At 31.5% G+C, this 22,980-nt stretch overlaps 1 protein-coding gene across 1 annotated transcript in view; it reads right to left on the bottom strand.

Annotated features, from left to right (window-relative positions):
* The window catches only part of LOC130890685 (E3 ubiquitin-protein ligase CBL-B), a 170,095-nt gene extending 147,627 nt beyond the window's left edge, over positions 1-22,468 (bottom strand). The window contains exon 1 of the mRNA XM_057794904.1: positions 21,732-22,468. Within this exon, the coding sequence (XP_057650887.1) occupies positions 21,732-22,273 (542 nt within the window). The 5' untranslated portion in view covers positions 22,274-22,468. The remainder of the gene's footprint in view (positions 1-21,731) is intronic.
* Positions 22,469-22,980: the final 512 nt, after the last annotated feature.

Below are 22,980 nucleotides of genomic sequence, written 5' to 3'. Positions count from 1 at the left end.
TTAGTTAAACTCGCATACATTCACTATTACAAAAACAATTCGTTGTCAAAAAGATTTGTTAGCGTTGGATACCGTATAATTTGACAATCGCTCAAAAAAGATGGTGTCGATTGGTACAAAAAAATGTTGAACAAATTCAATCGCGGTGCTTCAAAGCCGTCTATAAAATCGTGAAAACCAACAAATCATGGATAAATGTATATGAACCCGAAACTAGACAACAATTGATAAGACAAGCCAAATCCAACAAAAGTCTTCGAAGCAAATGGTCGCCTGTTTTCTCGGAATAACTGGACGTGTCACCACCGTCCCATTAGAGCAACGTAAAACGGTCAATTCTGAATGGTCCACCAATATTTTTTTGCTAAAGTGTTTGAAAAAATCTGCGAAACTATTCGTAGAAGACGAATCATTCTTGAGCTTTCATACATCAGTTTAAGCAAAAATGTTTTTGAACAGTCGAAACATCGAATTGATAGGGAGTCATTCGCCGTACAGTCTTTGTATAGGCACCCAATGATTTCCTCTTATTCTTGCAGATCAAAAATAAATTAGGATGTCAACGTTTTTCTATACCTGAAGAAGCGATTGATGCATTCATGTTTTGGAGGTACTTCAATCAAAATGGGAAAAATGCTTCGACAATTGGTTCAAACGCATTCAAAAGTGTGTTGGTCTTAATGAAGAATATTTTAAAAAACAATAAAGTCTTATCCAATTCAACCTCAACAAAACTCAAGAAGCCACCCAGGTTTATTTATAGAGGGGATGAGAAATAACAAAATAACATTTTCTTCCAAAAACTTTCTAGGGTGTAGACTTGGTCACAATGTTGCTAGTACAGTCAGTATAAAAAATAAAATTGATATATAATATCAATATCATACTAATAGGTCAATACCTAAGTAACCTATCACTATAATTGCATCTAGCATAGTCAATTTGGAATTTGTCCACTTTCTTTTGTAAATGGTTTTAAATGACAATAAAAAAACACAAAACAACATATAGGTGAATATTGAATATGTGGACCTTTGATAACCTTACTCCAATACATATGCACTCTCTGTTAATGAAAAAGCCATGGCTTTAAATGCATATGGTGGATTAAAATATCAGTACCTTTCAGTGAGTGTAGATGATCTAACAAATATGTGTTCGAAGATGACAGGTCTAGGAAAATCAACGGTCTACAAACTTCTTAAGGAAAGAAAAACAAGTGGATGTTTAAGTGGTCCAAAGTCTCGGTCAGGAAGGCCGAAGATTACAAATATGTAATCCGCAGGAAAGTCCACTTATTTTACTTTAAAAAGAAGATTCCTACCATTAATAAAATTTTGGCGTCCTTTTTGAAAGACGGAAGGCCACTAATCAGCAGAAATAAGCTTTGGCAGGTTCTACATGAACTAAATTTTTGTTGGGAAAAACAACACAAAAATTCATATTTAAGAGATTGCGAAGAAATCGTGTGTTGGAGAAGGTCTTATTTACGGACGATTAAGAAACTCCGGGAGGAAGGAAAAACTATTTTTTATTTGGACGGGACTTGGGTTAACGAGGGGCTCACTGTAGGAGAAATATGACAAGATAAGAAGGTTAACAATTTTAGACAAGCTTTCTTGGAGGGACTATCAACAGGATTGAGAGCTCCAAAGGCAGACGATTAATAGTAACACTTATAGGCAGTGACAGTGGTTTTGTTGATGGAGGCCTAGTGTTATTTGAATAAAAAAAAACGGTGACTATCACGAGGATATGAATGCAGACGTGTTCGAGGGATACTTTATACAAATGCTAGATCTTATTCCAGCCGGATCTGTAACTGTTCTTGACATTGCCAGTTACCACTCGAGACAAATTGAAAGTCTACCTGTCTACCTACGACGTCATGGAGAAAACAAGACATTACTGGTTAATTGAAAAAAATATTACATTCAACAATGACTTGGTGAAAAAACGAACTTTTGTCAATTGTCAAAATAAATAAAAATCCCCACAAGAAATATAATATTGATGAAGTGGCAAGAAATCGCCAAATTACTATTAATCGTCTTCCTCCCTATCACTGTGAACTCAATCCGATCGAATTGATATGGGCCCAAGTTAAAGGCGAAGTAGCTCGGAAAAACACAACATTTAAATTAAAGGACGTTAGAATATTACTAAACGAAGCTTTAAAAAACGTTACTGCTGAAAAGTGGCAAAAAAGCATTTTATCAATGAGGAAGAAAAAATGTGGGAATTCGACAACATTATTGATCAAACTGTAGAACCTCTCATGATTAATTCAAACAATTCATTCACTAGTACTTCGGAATAAAATACATATATGTACCTACATACTTTAAATATGTTACAGGAAATATTTGTAGACTGTTGTATATAATATAATAATGTGTAGTATATAAGTATGTATATAGTGTATATATTATAGTAATGTGTAGTTTAGTATATTTTGTATTTTTATTTTTCATACTTACATGTATATACTCGTATTTGTAAATAATTAAATAAAAATAACTGTAGATATATTAAAAAGCAATAATAATATTTTATTAATTACGAAAAATCCATTGCAACGGCTATGATTGTAAGAAACTTCTTTTTTTTGGGGAGATTCAGAAGTGTGAAAGTATTGGAATAGAGAGAGGAATAAATATGTCAATTTTGGAAAGAAAGGGATGGCCATTCGGATTATTTAGGTAACCGCTTACATTTTAGTACGGTCAATTATGGGGAAAATATATCTCTGTCCAGTTACTTATTTATCATTGGAATATTTAAATATTCCAAATTTTGGACGTAAAGTACTGTTCTAAAAATTTTAGGGTTTTGCATTTATGATGAGCATTTATTACTCTACGCTCTTTCCATATAGAGTATAATTATTCATTGAACAGCTTTCAACTCTTTCTAACAGACTCATTGCAATTGATAAATCTGATCCCAGGCTCCAATTTAGTTTAATCAACTGTTTATATTCAATAGAAGTAATCTGCTTACAACTATTCAAGACGGATCGATTTTTACAGATTGTATAAAATACAGGATTTGAATCTGATTCACATTTAATGGTTTTCAGAAAACAAAATGGATTTAGAAAGTCGGGAAACAACTGTTGAAAATTATTTCCACAATATCAAAAGTAGACATTATTAGTAATAACTTAATATGGATAATAATAATAAAACAACATTATAATAGTATCAGGCAATCTTCAATTGTTAAATCAGTTGGCTGTAAAAATTTAGACAAACTTAATAGAGCCCTTATAAAACAAAATTCAAAGGATTGAGACCTGGGAATATCGGTGGCCATTTAATATGTCTCCTTCTATTACAAGTCCATGTAATGAGATAATTGAATTTAAGACTTGGGTCAAAATTAATCTAAACTCATTTCTTATTCGTGCTTTCAGCTCCTCAGCATTTGTTCTTACAAAAAAAATTCCAATTAATTAAGGTGTGAGGATCTAGATAGTCGTTTAATATGTTCCTTTCTGCTGAATATACATCATCGTTATATTCACGAACAGATTTTGCGAAATGTATAGGGTAAAGGATCAAATTCTAACAATAATTCTGCTAATTTCAATTTCATATATAGATTATATTATTTCACAATTTATTAGATATAATGCTGCTATTTGATATTCATGGGATTAGAAATATCTCTCTCCAAATAGACATTAGACATACTACCAAATTGTGACGTATAAGTTGCTGCAGCTTTTTTAGGAGGGAGCGCCCGGACTTGTACCATAATTTTTTACTATTCAATTGCTAATTTATTACCCATAAAGCGATTTTATTGCTCAAGCGGTTCACGAGAAACGCAACTCCACCCTACCTTAATATTAAGCTACGGCAGCCATATGCATTATCTCTGCAACGGTGAAAGCTATCGAAACGAGCTTAGCGCGATAATTTATTGCTAATTAATTGCTGAAAGATGGCATGGGTCCCGAATCCCGAAAACTACCCCCAAGCACCGGACTACCTCACCCCCTAGCGGTGTTAAGCTATGGCAGCTGGATACTTTATCAATTTTTAAGGCTACGTTGTAGGTCAGAAAATTGCCTTTTTTGTGTCAATAATCACGAAATGCGCCTTCTAGTCGAAGTAACGTACTATCTTTTCGGTCACTCTAAAGCTTGATAAAAATCATCCATTTATGAAAACATCTAAATGGATTGTCACCTTATTCTAAAGCATGGGAAAATCATTTCAAAAGATGAAAACAGTTAAAAAAATTATTGCAATTTTTAGTTTATTAATATACGCGGTAAATAATAATTTCTCATTACAAAAAATTATGTTTGTGAAAAATACAATTAAATTTCTTTTAACTTGTGGTTTTTCTATTTTTTATGTTAAAAAATCAGTGAGCCAAGTCGAAAAAAATTTCATTTCGGGATAAACGGTATGTGCTGGCTAGATGGTCTGCGGGTTGAAGGCCGTGAGCAAAAATACCTACAGCAGCTAAGCCACTTCAAATTCCGGTTTATTCGCAGCAGTTATACTTTCGATTTGTACCATGAAAAACTATAGACTTTTCATCAATCTACCTCCTTGTCGATTTTTAAACTTTGAGCGGCGCTGTTATCGAATGAGCTCTGTATATAGCTGAAGGAAATATCACATTTAAAAAAAATGTAAATACGATCAATTTGTAAATATTGGAATTTATCGTTTGAACGAGGCTTTGGTAATATTGTAACCACAAAGTTCATCATTAATTACGATAATAGGGACAAGCGAATTGAATTAAAAATATTCTGACAAGGAAGGACTGACATTACGGGAACATTGCTATATTTACATATTTATTCTAAGGACTGATTTCCAACACTGATCGCCAAAATGTTTTTTTATTTTAAGATAATCAACCACATTAAAGAATGTACCGATAAGAACAGAATATAGTGCAAGACAAAATAAGAATAAGTACGCAAGTAGTGCATAAACTTTTTTGAATAAAATGCAGTGGATATAATCTAAATAAAATAATCTACTAATAAAAAATACAAAAACGTTTCTTTCACATTAGGAAAATTTACAGCAGTAAACAAAGCAAGATATGCGAGAGAGTCAGTCATACGCACAAGTATTTCTCAAGAGGACAAACTTTTTAGCTATTTTTATATTTTGCAGACTAGGATTATTTTCATTTTTAATAACTGATATTGAACTACTGTTGTTCCAATTCATTGAGTCCTTTACGTCATCAGCTCGTTATTTCTTTTTTCGCTCAAATAATTTATAGCTTTATCCTTTTGATTATCATTAATATTATCTGTTTCTCCAGAAGAGTTTGCACATTATTAAATGATTTTTCATAACATTCAACGCATAAGGGTTTTTCCTCATAACCTTCTTCATCACCAATGGAAAAATCACTTACCCAATTGGACATGGTCAGTTTATAGTTGACATAATTTTTAAAAATTGTTCAAAAATTTTTTTTATCTTTAAAAATCATGCTGAGCTGAAAATAAAAATTTCATGACAATGGAACTATAGGGAATTGAATGAAAAAAAATAATTACTCGCACGTCAAAATCGGTTTCGTAGTTTTTTTAGAATCGTGCGCAGAGTAGTAAAAATGTTCTCCATTTAAAATACATTTGAACACATTGTATTTTCGGTGACTGTAAGGCCCTTATGAAAACTCGTTATTCAAACACTTACTTGCATGAGCACTAAAAAAACTAACAATTTTCTTGTTTACATTTTTTAAAATGATTTCCCATGCTTTGGACTTCATTCAGATATTTCAATTAATTAATGATGTTGGTCAAGTTTTAGAATAAACAACACGTTAATGCGTTAATTCAACGACTAGAGGGACTATTTACCACCAAGTGGTTTTTTGGGATCGAATTATGGGGGTAGTTTTCGGGATTCGGGACCCATGCCATCTTTCAGCAATTAATTAGCAAAAAATTACCCCGAATAGCGCGTGTCCGTAAGTATTTTCATCGCAGAGATAGCGTTTCCGGGCTGCCGTAGCTTAACACCGCTAGGGGTGAGCTAGTCCGGCGCTTCGGGGTAGTTTTCGGGATTCGGCACCCATGCCATCTTTCAGCAATTAATTAGCAATACATTATCGCCCTAAGCTTGTTTCTATAGCTTTCACCGTTGCATATGGCTGCCGTAGCTTAATATTAAGGTAGGGGGGAGTCGCGTTTCTCGTGAACCGTTTGAGCAATAAAATTTTTTTTTGTGTAATAAATTAGCAATTAAATAGTAAAAAATTATGGTACCAGTCCGGGCGCTCCCCCCTAAAAAAAAAGACAAATTGTTATGAAATATGTTGGCCACCGTGATGACATCATAAGGAGCTATATTTATAATATGGCTCGTAGTTGTTTACGATTATATTCACAACATCGAAATATATCTAAAGGTACGTAGGAGTTGACAAAAGAGAAATTACAGAAATTCACAAGTATTACCACCGAAATAGACACTTTGCATATAGAGATTTTATCTATGAACTACACATCGGGATAGTAGAGAGACTTGTCTGAAAATTTGTCTCAATTTATCCAATTGGACTTCGTTTGGAATTAAGTAAACAGCCTACTTGTTTACGTATGTTCTCGCTTTGAATGAGTAGTTTATTAGTTAATTAATGTATCTAATTTGGTGAGTGAACACTATGAATTTTTTTTTTTTCTGAATCAGCAGACATGAGGGGAGACTAAATCACTGAGACTTATCTTTACGTGATAATTTTTCTACAAAATATTTATCAAAAAAATATATCTATTTTCATTAATACAACTTATCTAGAGAAGGAAATATATTTTCCATATCATTCCTGTAAATATTTTTACCTATACATAAGTAAACATTTATGCCAGCTTTAAGAATTTTTCATGACGTTTCAATTAAATCATGAACAAACGAAACAAAAAAAGTTATGTTATGCTCAGAAATTAATCGATAGCACCCTTGCTATAAAACTAGAATCTCTTTTTAATTGCTAAAAATGTCATGATCAATTTTGAAAAACTATTTCAAAAATCGTTTCAAGGGGCATCGGTATGCAATTGAAATCGCTGGAGTCAATTTTAGAATGGCTTGGACAAATATGCTATTCGAGACCTATGAGATAAAGACTATTATATACGAAGATATCAACATGATTGATGTCTTCTCTCTATATTTACAGGCGTTTAAACACAAATCTCATCTCTCCAAAAATCTAAGATATTGATACTTTACCTCAAACAATATTTTTCCACGTCTATTTCCGGGTTGTATTCGCTTCTGATCACTCTAGTCTATTTTTTTAGTTTGTAAAAGAGTGAGTTGACGAAAGAGTGACATTTTAAATGTTAGTATGGTACGTTTATTGTTTTGTTAGTTTCCACCATATTTATAACGACATATGCTAAAATTTTTCGTAAAGATTTGGATATAAATTACGTAGTTCTAATACTGTTTTTAGTATTGGGTACATTTTTTAAGTGAAATAGTCACGTAAATATAATCGTCAAAGTGTTCCATCATATGGAATAATTTAAAAATGGTTTTCTTCTTTTAAAAGTTGTAACTATTCGAACAATTGCTAATAAAATTCGTCCCTTTGTCCATTTGCTATTAATGCAAAAAAATTGAACGAATTGCATTAAAATTTATTGTCTCATCCGCCATATTTACCTAATCCGACGTCCTCAGATTACTTTCTATTGATAAACTTGAAAAAGAGCTTGGTGAAAAGGGATTTCAGACAAATAAAGTTGTAACGAATGAGACAATCACATATGTTGCGGAACTTCCGAAAGATTATTTTTAGATGGTTTAATAAATTGGGAGCTCGTTTCTAAGTGTGTCGAGTTAAGGAGATTTTCTTGGAAAAAATATTTCACAATAAAGTTGTATCTCATTGAAAAGTCACTCTTCCGCAAACCGCCCTTGTACAGTCATTAAAGTAGGTATTATCAAATTTACTGATATCACCAATGCATTATTATATCAACAATTAACAGTATCTTCATTATCAAACAATTCGAAGAAAAATTAAAAGAGTTCAATCTTCCATTGCCTTCATTCGAAAAAGTACGGCTTCATTCTACAGTAGGACCTATTTATTTGATAACAGATAAACAAAAAAGTTGAACGTTTAAGTTTAGAAACAATAACAGACTGAAAACAGTTCTAGAAAAATTTCCGAAAGATGATTTTTGTATAGTTTGAAAAAATTTCAAATTTGCTGGACTCAGTGTATGGAGTAAGAAGAAATTATATTGGAGAATTGAACTTTTTTAAGAAGTATAGGAAGTAACGTTTTCATGGAAAATTGGAATTTGGCAGAAGTTTACAGAAAAACTTATATGGCAATATAAAGGAAAAGCATTTTGTATGTAAACAGTTACTTTCAAATTTTTTATTTGAATTATCATAAGCTGCATGTATATATGTATGAATATTGTGATTATAGAGTTATATGTACAGCTACCTAAAGGATCTAATGTGTCTTATTTTCTTGCTGCAGAACTGGAGATGCTTGGTGTTCACAGCTGATCAATTAATCCCGTCTCCTCCTAAAAAGTTCTTACATTTCATAGTCTCCCAGGTATAATGCTCTAGAGTTCCGTAGTGTGTCACACTTGGAGAGAATATTACTAGAGATTTCGTCGTCTACGTAACAGAAACTGCACTGCACTCTCTGCTAAACTTATCATCTTCGGTGTCCATTGAGGCCGCAAAGTCCCGACATATTGTTTTTTCTTAGGTCGAAATATTCAACAGATCTTCCCTGGTTATAGTTTTTGAGTATCTCCACTTTAGCATGTCGCAGGTCCTATTGGAGGGTGACTATTTTTCTTGCGCTGCCAGGCATTTCCAAACTAATTTGGACTTTATGTCATTGGATCTTATGCTGTCTAATTGCTGTCTAGATTGAACTGGATACGTTTTTTAACTGCGTATATATCTGCTTGAGAAATACTTGATGTATTAAACATTATCCTATTTCAGTTCTGTCTGCTGTTTTAGAACCATCCTTATATCATTTTATTGCATTTATACGAGGATATATTGAAAAATCCTTAGCCTACTATAGAACAAAATTAAATTTCAATGTCAAAATATTTTATTACTCAACATATTCTCCTCTTAATTGGATACATTTATTACAGCGAACTTGCAACATTTCTATACCTTTTAAAACAATGTTTCTTCTTGCCCTGCAAACCAGACCTCCACAGCTTTTATTACCTCCTCGTTGGAAGAAAATTTACGACCTTTCAAACTTTTAAAAGAGATGATAGTCGAACGGGGCCAAATCTGGTGAATAGAGGGGTGTTCTAGTAAATCAAACCCTAAATCACGAATTGTTTGTATGGCAACATGAGATTTGTGTGCAGGGGCGTTTTCATGCAAAAACAAAACACCTTTGGATAGCTTTCCGCTTCTTTTCTCTCTAACTTTTTCCCATAGAGTGGTCAGTAATGTCGACTAGTAATCTCCAGTTATTGTTCTACCGTTATCCAAAGAATCAATTATGATTACTCCATGGGAATCACAAGAAACTGAAACAAGAACTTTTCCAGCAGATTTTTGGACACGAAACTTCTTAAGTATTGGAGAACCAGAGTGTCGCCATTCCATCGATTGTTGCTCTGTTTCTGGATCGTAGAAATGTACCCAAGTCTCATCCATAGTAACAATTCGGTTTCAGAAGTCTACAATTTTTCGATTTTCGCAATTTAGGTGTACATCTTTTTTCTTTTAATTTATTGCCCAACTATGGTTTGCTTTTTTGACGTCAAGCTTTACACTGACACTTCTGATAAGTTATTGTTCGTTGCTATGATAACGCAATATTTTGTTTATGCATGGAACTGGTCTAGGCTAACTAGATATCAATACATCCTCATATTTATTTTTACTATGGCGTTTTGATCCCATTTGATATCACAGATTAGTTATGAGGTGAATTTTTTCTCTAAGCGAAACTTTCTCGTTCTATGACCCTAGACCACTTCCCCATACGTAATGATTGATCTCACTATCGTCTTGTACATCCACAGCAAGATTTTGGGATTACAACCCTAATTTTTCTCTGTTTTCGACTCTGGCTAGAAAAAGTAATGAGGAAGACACATGTAACATTTTTAACATTTTAGAGATACATGCAAAACGCAAGTGACTGAGGACCAGATAAACTAAATCACATATGAGCCGCTCAGTGCACACATCGATTAACTCCCTAAAACGAAAAATTGAGAAACGCGATGATGTAATGTATATTGTTTTTAAAACTTTCTCTGATAATATCAATTCAAATATATAATGTAGAATGCATAATTGGAGATATAGCTTTCATCTAACGGTATATAAATTTAATAAGAAAGAATAGCCAACAAACAATCATCAGTAATGTTACAGTATGGGACTGGTGTAGTTAATCGATTTGGCAACTGTAAAAAGTAATAAAGTTAAATTTAGTCTTTACATTTTTAAGTTTTTGATTACAATTACAGAAAAAGTTATTTATTATACACTTTTATCACAGCTTTTTCATAAAAATGAATGTTGGCAGTTCGGTTATAATATAATTTTTGTAATTAATTCATAGCAGCTTTATGTTAGCGGCATTATTATTTGGGATGATTCAGCAATATTATAAATAATGTCTTCTTCATCAGCTGTATGCGAGGATTCGTCATTTCGATTTGTTGACAAGTTCTTATTGTAATCGTATTTAACAAGAGGAATGAATTTTAGCAGGTCCATCATGTCTCTCCATTTTTCCTTTGTCACAGTTCTACCTTTAGGATATAATAAAAGCTGATCTATATTTTTCATACTTTGCGGTCTACCCACTAAAGATTTTCTTATATTAATGGCTTCAAATTCTGTATCTTCATTATAGTCACATTTTAATTGTATGAGATAGGGTTTGGACCTGTCTAACTTTATCCAGCGTATTTTAAGCCAATTTACTGGAAGCCCTGTGTCGGTTAACTTTGATACAACCTCTTAAGAAAATATTTGGTCAAGTTGACTATGTAAATTATAAAATTCTTTCATGGCAGCCTCTCTCTCATCCGAAATAATTTTTTGATTGCAATTTTGATGGCATCTGCATTGTATATCGACAAATGTTTTTGCAGGTATTAATTTTCCTCCCCTATTCCTGTATGCCAAACCTTTTATCCTGTTATGCTTTTGTAAATACGACTTCTTTTCCTCCCAATCAATGTATTTGTTGGGTGTGTACTGTTGCAATCCGATAAGAACGATAAACGTCTTCTTGGAGCAGACTTTCTGTCGATAAATCGTATTGAAGAATCATCACTGCTTTCCTCACTCACATTATTTTTTCTGCACGGCCAGAACAGATACAGCGTTACTGAAACGATTTACATTAGAGTATGGAGTTAGTCGAAATGGCTTCTGAAATAAATTACTTATTATTCAATAGCCAAAAAAATTTGCTATTTAACGTTGCTAATCTTTATTATTCAGGAAAGTTATAATAAATATAAAAAGTTATGACAATACCAATGGCTAAATTTAAGATTTTTCAAAAAGTGGAGTTAATCGATGTGTGCATTGAGCATATGTTACTCGAAATCTAATTGAAAGACTATTACTTCAAGCATACTTCTAAAACATCAATGCCCGGTAAATAATTTGTATACAATGAATAACAATTTATTCTCTATAAAGTATCCCATTAAATGAACTAGATAAATGGTAAATAGAAATAGATTGTTCATTTTATTGCATTTCTAAATACTAATTAGAGAGAATCCTAAAGTTTTAGGTCACATTTAAGTTTAATCTATGTGAACAAGAATGTAATATAATCTCACAAATAACTAAAATATGTAAGATGTCATAAAATACTAATAAAATTTGATATTAAACAAAATAGTAAGTATCAGAAAAAGAATATACTCGTACAGTCAAGCTATAAGGAATAAATTCGTTATTTCGTAAACCGGCGACTATTCAGAAAAATCCTGGAGCCCGTCGATTTTTATTTTTAAATAGGCTATTTGTGAGGATACCTTTTTATTTTTGACGTCATCCATATGAACGCGATGACGTCATCGCTAAAATTTTTAAATAGAAATGTGGGTGTTGCAATTCATTATTTGGAAGGCCTTTCTTATACCTATTCAGCCATATTTAAATGTCTGAGTGATTGATGTATTTGTATTTGTCTGAAAAATTAGGAAACTCCTATTATTAGAATAAATTTTAGCACTCAATAAATACAACGAAACGTTAACTAAGTGCTCCAATTGTTCACCTCTATAACTTCCGGAATTATCTGTGCAACGTCAATCTTTTCAAGTATCCCCATAAAAAGAAATCGAAAGGAGTCAAATCAGGTGACCTAGGCGGCCATTCTATTGATCCTCTTCGAACTATCTACCGATTTGGAAAGTCGTTGTTCAGGTAGCTGCGCATCAACACAGCATGGTGTGGAGGCCATAAATCATTTCTGTTTGGAAACAACCGATTTAATTTAATTCTGAATATCAAGGAACTGTCAAATTTTCTTCGGTAGCTTGGTACCTAGTTAGATTAAAATAGACCACAAAATATCAATGGGATCAAAGAAAGGATAGGTATTGAGGGTGCATGAATAATTGTGGAAGTTATATTTAATGTTATAAGTGAATTTATCAATTTTTTTGACAAATCCAAACATCAATTACTCAGACTTTCAAATAATATATTATAAAATCCACACTTACATTTAAAATGACGTCAAAAATAAAAAGGTATCCTTACGAATAGCCTTTTTAAAAATCGACGGGTTTCAGGATTTGCACCAAAGTGTATATTTCACAGCTACTTCAATAAACAAGAGACATGCGTTTAATTTGTGAAGGGATAAAAATAATCAAAATAACTCTAAGTATGAAAACAAGACTTTTTAAAGTAATGATGTTTAATAGAAATACACGTTAGCATGTTTATGAAATATGGTAATAGAAACCAAAAAAATTTATATATTTAGGATTTAGAATACTTTCAAATTGTGAAAATGGATTGAAAAATAGTGTTGTTTCTGATTTTTGTTAATTTTTGGGACACTATTTTCTTCTTTTAGAATTTTCAATGTTTTCAAAACATAAAATTGACAATTAATTTTATTCGAAACAACGACTGTATACGGGGATATTCCTGTGATATTTCACTTTTTTCGTGTAAAGATATTTCGAAGTCTGATAGAATAGTGGATCAAAATCAACGGAGAAGCAATCAAGAACACTAGATATGCAGAGGACAAAGTAATTATGGCAAATAATGAAGAAGTACAAAATATTATACAAAAAATATACGCAGCAAGTGAAGAATATCGACTCTCCTTGAATATATCAAAGACAAAACATATGATTATTAGCAAAAGTCAATAAACGGTCAAGACATACATCGGATAGAAACGTACACATATCTATATACCACAATAAATGCTCGAGCTGCCTTTAACGACACGAAGAAACTATATACCAGCAAAGATATTTCTTTACAACTAAAATTAAGACTAGTCAGTCAAGTGCTACATACTTTCTGTTTTGTTCCATGGTGTAGAGACTTGCACCACAAGACTATTTTAAAAAGACTGGAATCTTTCGAAATATGGACATATCGGCGTATGTTGAAAATATCACATCACCAACATGGAAGTTGGAAATGCAGAGATTGAGAAAAGAGAAGTGAGCTGTCTTTACAGTAAACCAAGCGAAACTGGAGTATTTTGGCCATATAATAAGACATGACAAATACCATCTTTTGCATTTGATTATCCAAGGAAAAGTGGATTGTAATAGGGGACCAGGGAGAATACAGCATTCACGGTTGCACAACCTACGCTATTAGTTTGGAGTGTCATCGGTTGATCTGTTTAGAAACGCAGTAAGCATGATAAGAATAGCCCTATTAATAGCCAACATTCGCAACGGATACGGCGATGAAAGAAGAAGAAGGTGAAACGTCGCCTAACTATATTCTATACATACAATACACTGTCGTGTTCACCTGCGTTGATTGCACAATAATGTTGGTATGGTCGTGAGCAATAGCTTGTAATTTCAATTAAGTGATAAGACTTAGCTGAAATCTGTGGACAGGTTGACTGATAGAGTTACGCAAAATTCATAAAAATGACACTTTAATTGAATGTAATTAAGGAATCCCGTCTTGCTGTATCTCTCGGTAGCGGAATCCCGCAGGGATCAACGTTGTGGCGTTATCCGTGTTGGATTTGCAGGACTCGGTATAAATTTTCCGAATTTGACAACAAAACACAAATGCCTTTCATAGCACCGCATCAATTACGGACTCGTGTCAAATCGGTTCGAACGTGGAGGCAATACCCCTGATTTGTTCATTTGCATGAAATATATCCGATGTCAATATATTCCGAAAAAGTAATCGAGTTAACCGATTGTATTTAGCTATATCTAGTGACAGAAGCTCGGATAGTTCATTATTTAGTACTATTTCTAAGCGCTTCGATGAAACTAGTTCCCTAAGACAATGAGAATCAAACTATATTTTCTATCAAGACTAAATTTTCGATGTAAGAATGGGTATGTCAAAGGTAGCTTAAGGTGGTGTACCGTTTACAATCGATAATTGTCAACGATTTGACTTTAGAGCTAAAAATTGCCTTCTCTTCTGACGGTACAATACGAAGTAAACTAATGACCTATTTAGACTCGACGACAAGAGCTTAAGGCCTTAAAATAATCTAAATGGCGATTCGCAACATTTGACGAAGTATCATCCTTAAAAGTCGACCCTACTTAAATCTGGATCTTAACATTTCTATCGAGAACTAGACAATGAGCTAGATTTAAAAAGTGACTATGACAATAGTGACAGAGAAGATGACAAACGACGCTACCTTTTTCTGTAGATTCACAACAATATTTTAGGCAAAAAATGTTCAATAAAATATAAACAAACATAGCTAACTATATATTTATTTTAGGACACTCATTTAGAAAGTAAGACAGATTGTCAAAATCTCTATGAGGAATGAACTGCTACAAAAACAGAGAATTACAGCAAGTCAAAAATTGTAAAACACGGTGGAGTAGCCTTGTAGCATTGATTTTGAGATTTATCCGCATTTAAAGGTTCATATTCAAAGCTCTCTTGGTCTTGAATAACATATTTATTTTTATCAAACGAGAGCGAATATGATACTTTGGTTGATATTGAATGTGCTTGCAATACTAGTCACTACTGAAAACACATTCCAATTCATGCTAAGTTGAGTATAAAGTCAAAACTCCTTTTGAGTGAAGAACTGGTAAGATTTTCACTTTATGGAATTAAAGAACGTTATTCTTTAATAATTAGCGTATTTTTATCCCAGGTAAAAATCTGACACAGCAGTGTCTACAAATGGTGAAAAAGATACAGACAGTCATGCAACAGAAATAAAGAGTTCTATTGATAAGCTTTAGAAGATCAATGACAATAGAAACCCGATTTTAATGAATATGAAGAGAATAATGTATTCTAATCTCTCTTCTGAAAACAAGAAGCGCACCATCAACTACGAATTTTGGGGAGACATTGGATTGCAACTTTCGTATTACATGAATATCGGTATAAGAAATTTCTCCTATTCCTGTCCAAGCCAGAGCATCACGAGATCAGTCGCGTATCACTATGAAGTCTATTAACTTCATCAAGAGTCGAATCCCAGGGTATATCAACAATAGAATACGATGAAATTAAATAGATGACACATTATACTTCATCATTACTCCGAAAAAAACTTCCAAAATCAATATAAAATGTAAATTTCAAACTATTATAACTGTTGTATTTTGCATTGTATCTGAATGCAATAAATACAGTGCAACCTCGATATAACAAATAGGAAAGGAACAAGTAAATATTCGTTATATCAAGTAATTCGTTGAACTGAGGTTTGTTATGTTGAGGTTACTTTGGTCTAAAATTCGTTACAAAGAAATAAAGGTATATTTAACATTTACTTTTATAAACAATTTAAGGGGATTACAAAGAATTTGTTAAATCAAGGTAATCCTTTTATTGAGATACGTTTTATTGAAGTTGCACTGTATCTACCTGGTACTATACTTTGTTTTTAATCGAATAAAAACGTTTTTCCTATTTAATAGACTAAGCACAACGAATATTATTTTTGTTTACCGCAATTTCGCGGATCTGCCATTCTTCAAATAAGAATAACATAAATATTCATAAAATGCTTTAAAATTCAACATCAGCACATACTACGTACATACCGAATTCAACGTTATTGCGCCAGTGAATGCAAGAGATAAAAGGTTTATCATGAAATATTAATAAAACATAACTTTTCATGAAACAAGCGATGAAGGGAACATTTTTTTATACAGTGTTACAGGAGCACTGAGTATTAGTAGCTATTGATTATAGTTTGGTTCCTATATTTTAATTTTTTTACAAATTGGTGAAATAAGTTTGAGATATATGCCAATCTTATTTCAGCCAAAGCAAGGTTAGTGAATGGAGAATATATTTTTCCTCCTACCTCTATTCAAAGTATACATTTCCTGACCTCATTGTAGGGAGCAAAGTCGTACTCTTTCACCGAAGGGAGGAAAAGTAAAAGTGATGTCATGGAATGGATTTAATTATATTGACATTTACAGAAAATATGTATCGCTACGCCTTAAAACAGATCAAACACATTTATTTTTGTACTATAAGGCAGGAAAATGTATCAATCAAATGGTTGGAAAAAATACTGTTACTAATATTACTATAAAAAATGCAGAATGTCTGACTAATGTCATAAATTATATCGGGCATAGTTTCAGAAGAACCTCGGCAAGGTTACTTACTAATTCTGAGGGATACATTCTTGCTTTAAAGCAATACGGGGGTCTACGAATATTGCTGAAGGATATGTGCAGTAATCTTTTGAAACAAAGCGAAAAATTTCAAACCAAATTATGGAAGTCACTGAAGTTAATAAAATTGATTGTAATCAGCCAAGTACGAGTACATTCCGGGAGATAATAACTAAATAATAATGTTGATTATGAAAAGATCACGAAATCCACGTTGGCTCCAGCTCTCACTTCTATTGGTATTCAAATAAACACTGCTCAAAATTGAACGTTTAACGTAAGTGTAATTACTCTACCACAAATTCAAAATATGTGGAATTTAAGAATGAAAATTACTTTCTTGTAAGTGATGTACCTACTTCTTCCCTCCCTCTGTTTATATGATGCGATATTATTTCTCGGAACCAATCCTTTCCCAGCGATTCCGGATTTTCGATATTGTACTGTATTAGTTCTTTAATAAATTGTGTTATTTTCATAAATAAATAAGCGGAAAATACTAATGTATAACTTGGGAGTGAAAAACCTTTCCCTTCCTTGAATGAAATTTCATCCAGCAAAAGTAGCACTTTTCTCCCATGTTATACAAATAGCTCTTTCGAATTTAGTAGAGATAACTGTAAATTTGACTTCCTTGCATACTATTAAAGGAGCAAAGGACGTAATTGATGTGTCATCATGTATGACGAGGTCAATTTAATAATTGTTAATCAACAACACATATATGAATTAAATCACAAATACATGTGCCAGTGACTAATGCTCTTAATAGTAAAGTGTCTGGTAGACAGACATTTTTTAAAAGTTGAATTGATGGCAATTATATATGCTCTCTATATGTTTGCTTTATTTGGGTTCATTAATTTTATTGAAAAACATCGACGTTTGCAGCATAAATATATGTTTTAAGAGTGGAAACATTTTTTAATAATTTCCATGTAATGAATTTGAGTACCTCGTTGAGTATCAGATAGTCATAGAGAGGGTTTGATATTCAGAAAAGCTAAAATTCTTTTTTTTACTACAAGGAATATTTTGAAAGGCTTAATGTATATTGATCGTATATATAAGAGCGGTTTATTATTGGGAACGTGGCAACGAAACACCGAAGTGGACTAACTTTAACATATTTTCCGGTTTTCGATTACTTGTGTATTCATCATCTGGGAAATAATTAATTAAGATTTTCGGTGGTTTTAATTTTTTTAATTACATAAGATTCAAAATTCAATATTCTTTATATTATATATATATATATATATATATATATATATATATATATATATATATAAATCAAGAACACCTTTGAATTTTTTTTCAAATTTTGTGACCAATATGTTCCTAAATAAAGTAATATTTTGACAAAACAAACTTTGGAACGATTTAACCAACAGCGCACTGTCAGGGTTATTTGTCACTTTTATCCCTGTATTTTTTACGCCACCGAAGCAAATTCTTTTTTTAATTTTGTTTTAAATTTCCTGATTATTTTTAGTTAAAAAACTAATAACCTTTTATGGAGCTAAAATGAACGGTGTTGTAGGAATTTGCCTCTAAACAAAAGTCTGCAAGCATGTAAGTAATTTACAAATTACTTAATTATTCATTAATATTGAATAATGATTGAGCGTAAGTAGTTCAAAACAAATAAAAATAGTTCATAATTTCAATTTTTCGTTTTTCAATGACAAAACGGTATAATAAGTATTGAAGTAAGAGGTCAACAGTTTGAACAACTACTGTAACTTAGTCTATTTTGTTATTGTTGTAATCAAGTGTTGTTAAAATTCAATTTGTGCTATTATTATTTTTATTTTCATTACCAATTTTGTTAATTGTAAAACGTTTATGTTTGAAATTGGGATTATCATTAATTTTTGTTTTGAACTACTTAAGCTTAAATATTATTCGAAATTAAATGAATATTTAATTAATTTATAAATTACTTACATGCTTACAGACTTTTGTTTAGAGGCAAATTTCTACAGCACCGTTCATGTTAGCTCCATCAAATTTTTCCAAAGTTTGTTTTGTCAAAATATTACTTTATTAAGGAACATTTGAAAAAATTTGAAAAAAAAAATTTAAAGGTGTTCTTGATTTATAGCAAATTTTTGATTTCTATGTAAAATTGAATGAATCATTTATTGAGATCTCTCTGTGGTAGAGCGTTGTCGGACGAATATAGAAACACCCTGTATATAAATTGGTCGACAGAAAATATACACCTTCAGCTAAACTAGAAGTTGAACTAAAGACATTTTTATTGCCAAAGAAATTGTTAAAAAGTATAAGCGAAATTTATATTTTATCCAAATGCAGTTTTTAATACTATTATTACAAGTTATGTAAAAAAACCAAAACAAATCTTTCATATCAATTATCTGAGGAAGTAGTTATAAAACATTTTAATTACTTGTCATAAGCACATTGGTTGGTAGCTATAGAAAAATTTAATTAAAAATCAATCACATAACAACCATTTTCCAATTTTTAAATGTGATTCATTTGGACAATCAGTGAAAACCGCACTTTCCGAATAAAATTATTTACCAGCCCTACCAAGCTGACATGAATAATAACCACCACTAAAAATTTCAAATAAAAAAGGGTAAAGTGTTTGATTTAAAAGAATTTTGATTCTATAAGTAGCCAGCACTTTTTGATTGCAAGTGGTTACTATAGAAAAAATTATTCAAGGGTCTAAAAAATTAAGATATTAATATCAACTGAAGTATAACTCAAAATATAACAATCAAAATGACATCTGACATAAATATGGAGATTGTTTATTCTTGTTGCTATTAAGTTGTTATGAGTAATGTTGAATTATTTAATGGATTAGATTATGCATGACAAATTTTTATATATCATTTTAATGAAGTTGATTGAGGTGAGGTTAGGTAGTTGCTGATGAAGTTAAATTTTTTGTAGAATTTGTTTTTTCAAAATCTAAGAGATTTGCAAACATACATTAAGGTTATTTGAATCAGTTGTTTTTATTAGTACAATGATCATTTTGAACAGTACTACTCATTTTCATCGTTGTATTTTGAGTCTCATGAATTTAATAATTTAAACAAAATTTTTTACATTATACCATATTTTCAGACCCTGGTGACGTATACATTAAGTATTCAATAGTGCACACACAAGTGATAAATAAAGAATGTTGGATTCCCTTCTTGTACCCCTGGAAGTCACACACAAGTAAATATATTCCTGATTATAAACTTATACAAATATTACCAGGAATTTTCATACATACATTCAACTCATTGTAGTATACATTGTACCTACATTCAGACACAACTTTCAAAATGACAATACAGACACAGAGAGAAAATAATCATATAACATAGACTTCAAGTGAAAGTTAGATATAGCTTATATTTTTGTTTAAATTGTTGTGATGATCTATCAACCCTTGTAAAACAAATATTTATAAAAATAGGTTCTTCATTTTAAAAAAATTATTATTTTGTATGTATGTATTATTTTTTTGTCTAGTTTGCATCATTAAATAAATAGGTGTTTATGATAATTAAGACTAAGTAACTCATGAAAATCACAAGGTTGTGTGAACGGAATTAAAAGGGAGGATTAAAAGTAGCGTTTTTAATGCTAGGATTAAAAGTGTTGCTAAGCAACAAGGAAATTTTTGTATGGTAAGGGAATTGATGGCTTTTGCACCTGAAAATAGTACAGAAATGTCAACATTTTTTGATGGTTGGAGAAAAATATTTATTTTTTAATGGTTCATAGATCATATCAATTAATGAAACAAGAATACTACAAATCCAATTTTTACTTGGCTATGAAGGTCTATGCTATATTATTAGTTCTCCCTCTGTCTCTACTGTTGTTTATTGTCATTTTGAAGGTTGTTTTTTGAATCACATTAATTCAATGTTTCATAGAAAATTTTAAGGAATTAAGAATTGTATGCTTGTAAACAATACCTACAAAACATTTTACTAATCATTTAAAAATATCAAAGCAATTACCATGGCAACAAATTACTACAAAGAGAAATAATGAACTAAGTTCTTAGTCCAAGAGGTTAGATACATAATTTTGCAAAATGAAGCATGTAAATGAGGAAAATATCATTTGTGATATTGTTTCCATTGGTACCAATATTGGACAGCATCCAAGAAATTTGATTGCAGGCTTTTTTGTCATTGATCATGTTTTAGAGTCAGCCCTTGATATCGATATGCGAAATACTACAATGAAGGTAATAATTTAAATTAAATGAGGGATGTTAGATGAAAAAATAAATTTAAAGCAAGTATCCAGTGCAAAACAGGTAGCAAAAGAAGAATACTTGAACAAAGTGGACAAACACTTTTATATGTTATCATTTATCACCTATATGTATAAATCTATTTTTAGAATAGTGGTGTTAGGTCTTCAAATATAATGTAAACAATTACAAAGTCAATCAAGAATGACCACTTCATTAAATATAATATATCGTCAGCATAATTTGCAAATTTCATAACTCCATAGCATCAAATTTTACAGTAGAAACAAAACTTATAAAGAAAAAAAATTTAATGAAAACTTGAGAATTTGGGAAAATAATTGAAGAAAAACAGTACAAGTAAAATAACAGGGATTGCAGTTGGCCTCAAACAAAATAGGGGTCTGGAGTTGCGAGGTTTTCTAATTAGATTTTTAAATTGTACCAAATATTTTGATCCTACACGCTACTCAATCCCATGATATTCAATCTTTACAAAGTAGAAAAACAACCGATATTAATTTTGTTTGTAGGAAGCTTTAGTCAAAAAATACTAGAGAATTTAATAATCTATAAATTTGTAGTTGTTATATACTAGTTAAATTATATCTACAATCTTACCTGTTACCAAAGTTTGTTCTCCAAAAATCAGCAGCATCAGACTTAGTAATCCTAAATAAGTCACCTGCAAACACACCGTTTGGAAATAGAGCTTTTAGTTCACTTAACATATGACTAAACACTAAACTAAGTTTTGTTAAATTTCTTCGGTAATGCGAGTTCTCATCAAACATTTTTTCTTTGCCTTCCTTAAAGAGTTTAATTGCTTGCTTACACTTTCTCATTAGATTAATAATAAATATACTAAAATGTTCAATTGAATGTAAAGCTTGCAAATTATCCTCGTATTTTGAATAGATTAGCCTTAGCCTTTGGTACGTATCCGGAAGAATATCCAAAATAAAAGGGGGTGAATTTTTGAGGTTCATCTTTTGATGTTGACACAGTTTGACTACTTTATCCATGAGTTTCCATGTTTTATCGAGAGTTCGTTTGTCTGTAGCATATTTGGGATGCGTTACTACGTCGGAGAAGGCCCCTTGGAGCTTCGAAAATATATTTGAAAAGTTTTTGTGTTGAACAGGACGATTACGACCTGCCATTTTGTGGAGCGTTTTAATCTAAACTATAAAGAACAGAAAGCGCTATCAAATATTTACGAAATTTACATTATTTTCAGTCAACTTCTACACTAAACATCACGTTATTGCTACACAAACTTCAACATTGAATGAAATTTTATTACTCGATAATACGGTTGTCATTTTCTGGCAGGCTATGAATGAAAATGAAGTTTCAGTCAGTAAGACTTTCGATTGTCAATTGTACAATCGATGCTGACATGTACAGCAATCGATAATTATACTATATTTTGAGAAATATAGTTTCGTTAACTAATTATTCACCGAAAATGGCAAACAACTATTAACAACAAATGATATTGAAACTAATTCAATAAGATAAAGTAAATATAATTCAATATCTCGCTGTAAGCTTTAGATGTGAAAGTTTATGTTCACAAATAATCGAATGTGGTCAATTTATCGGTTAAGTTTTATTTGAATTATATGAATTCCGGCAAAGGGAAAATAGCCAATGTTCGACTACTCCAATTAAATCCAATTTCTGTTTGAACAAAAAACAATATTATTGTCTTCTCTTGATATCAAGTTTTTAAAAAGTTCTCAGGAGTTTACAATTAGTCATGTAGGTATATTCTTCATTGTCTATAGGCAACCAGTTTAACGGAACAACTAAAAACCAAAACAACATTTTCTAGTTATGCAACTATGCTGACACATTGAGAGCT

Source organism: Diorhabda carinulata, chromosome 2 (assembly GCF_026250575.1).
Source record: "Diorhabda carinulata isolate Delta chromosome 2, icDioCari1.1, whole genome shotgun sequence".
Taxonomy (NCBI): Eukaryota; Metazoa; Arthropoda; class Insecta; order Coleoptera; family Chrysomelidae; genus Diorhabda; species Diorhabda carinulata.
Note: the sequence above shows the minus strand (reverse complement) of the source record. Positions and strands in the feature narration are given on the sequence as shown.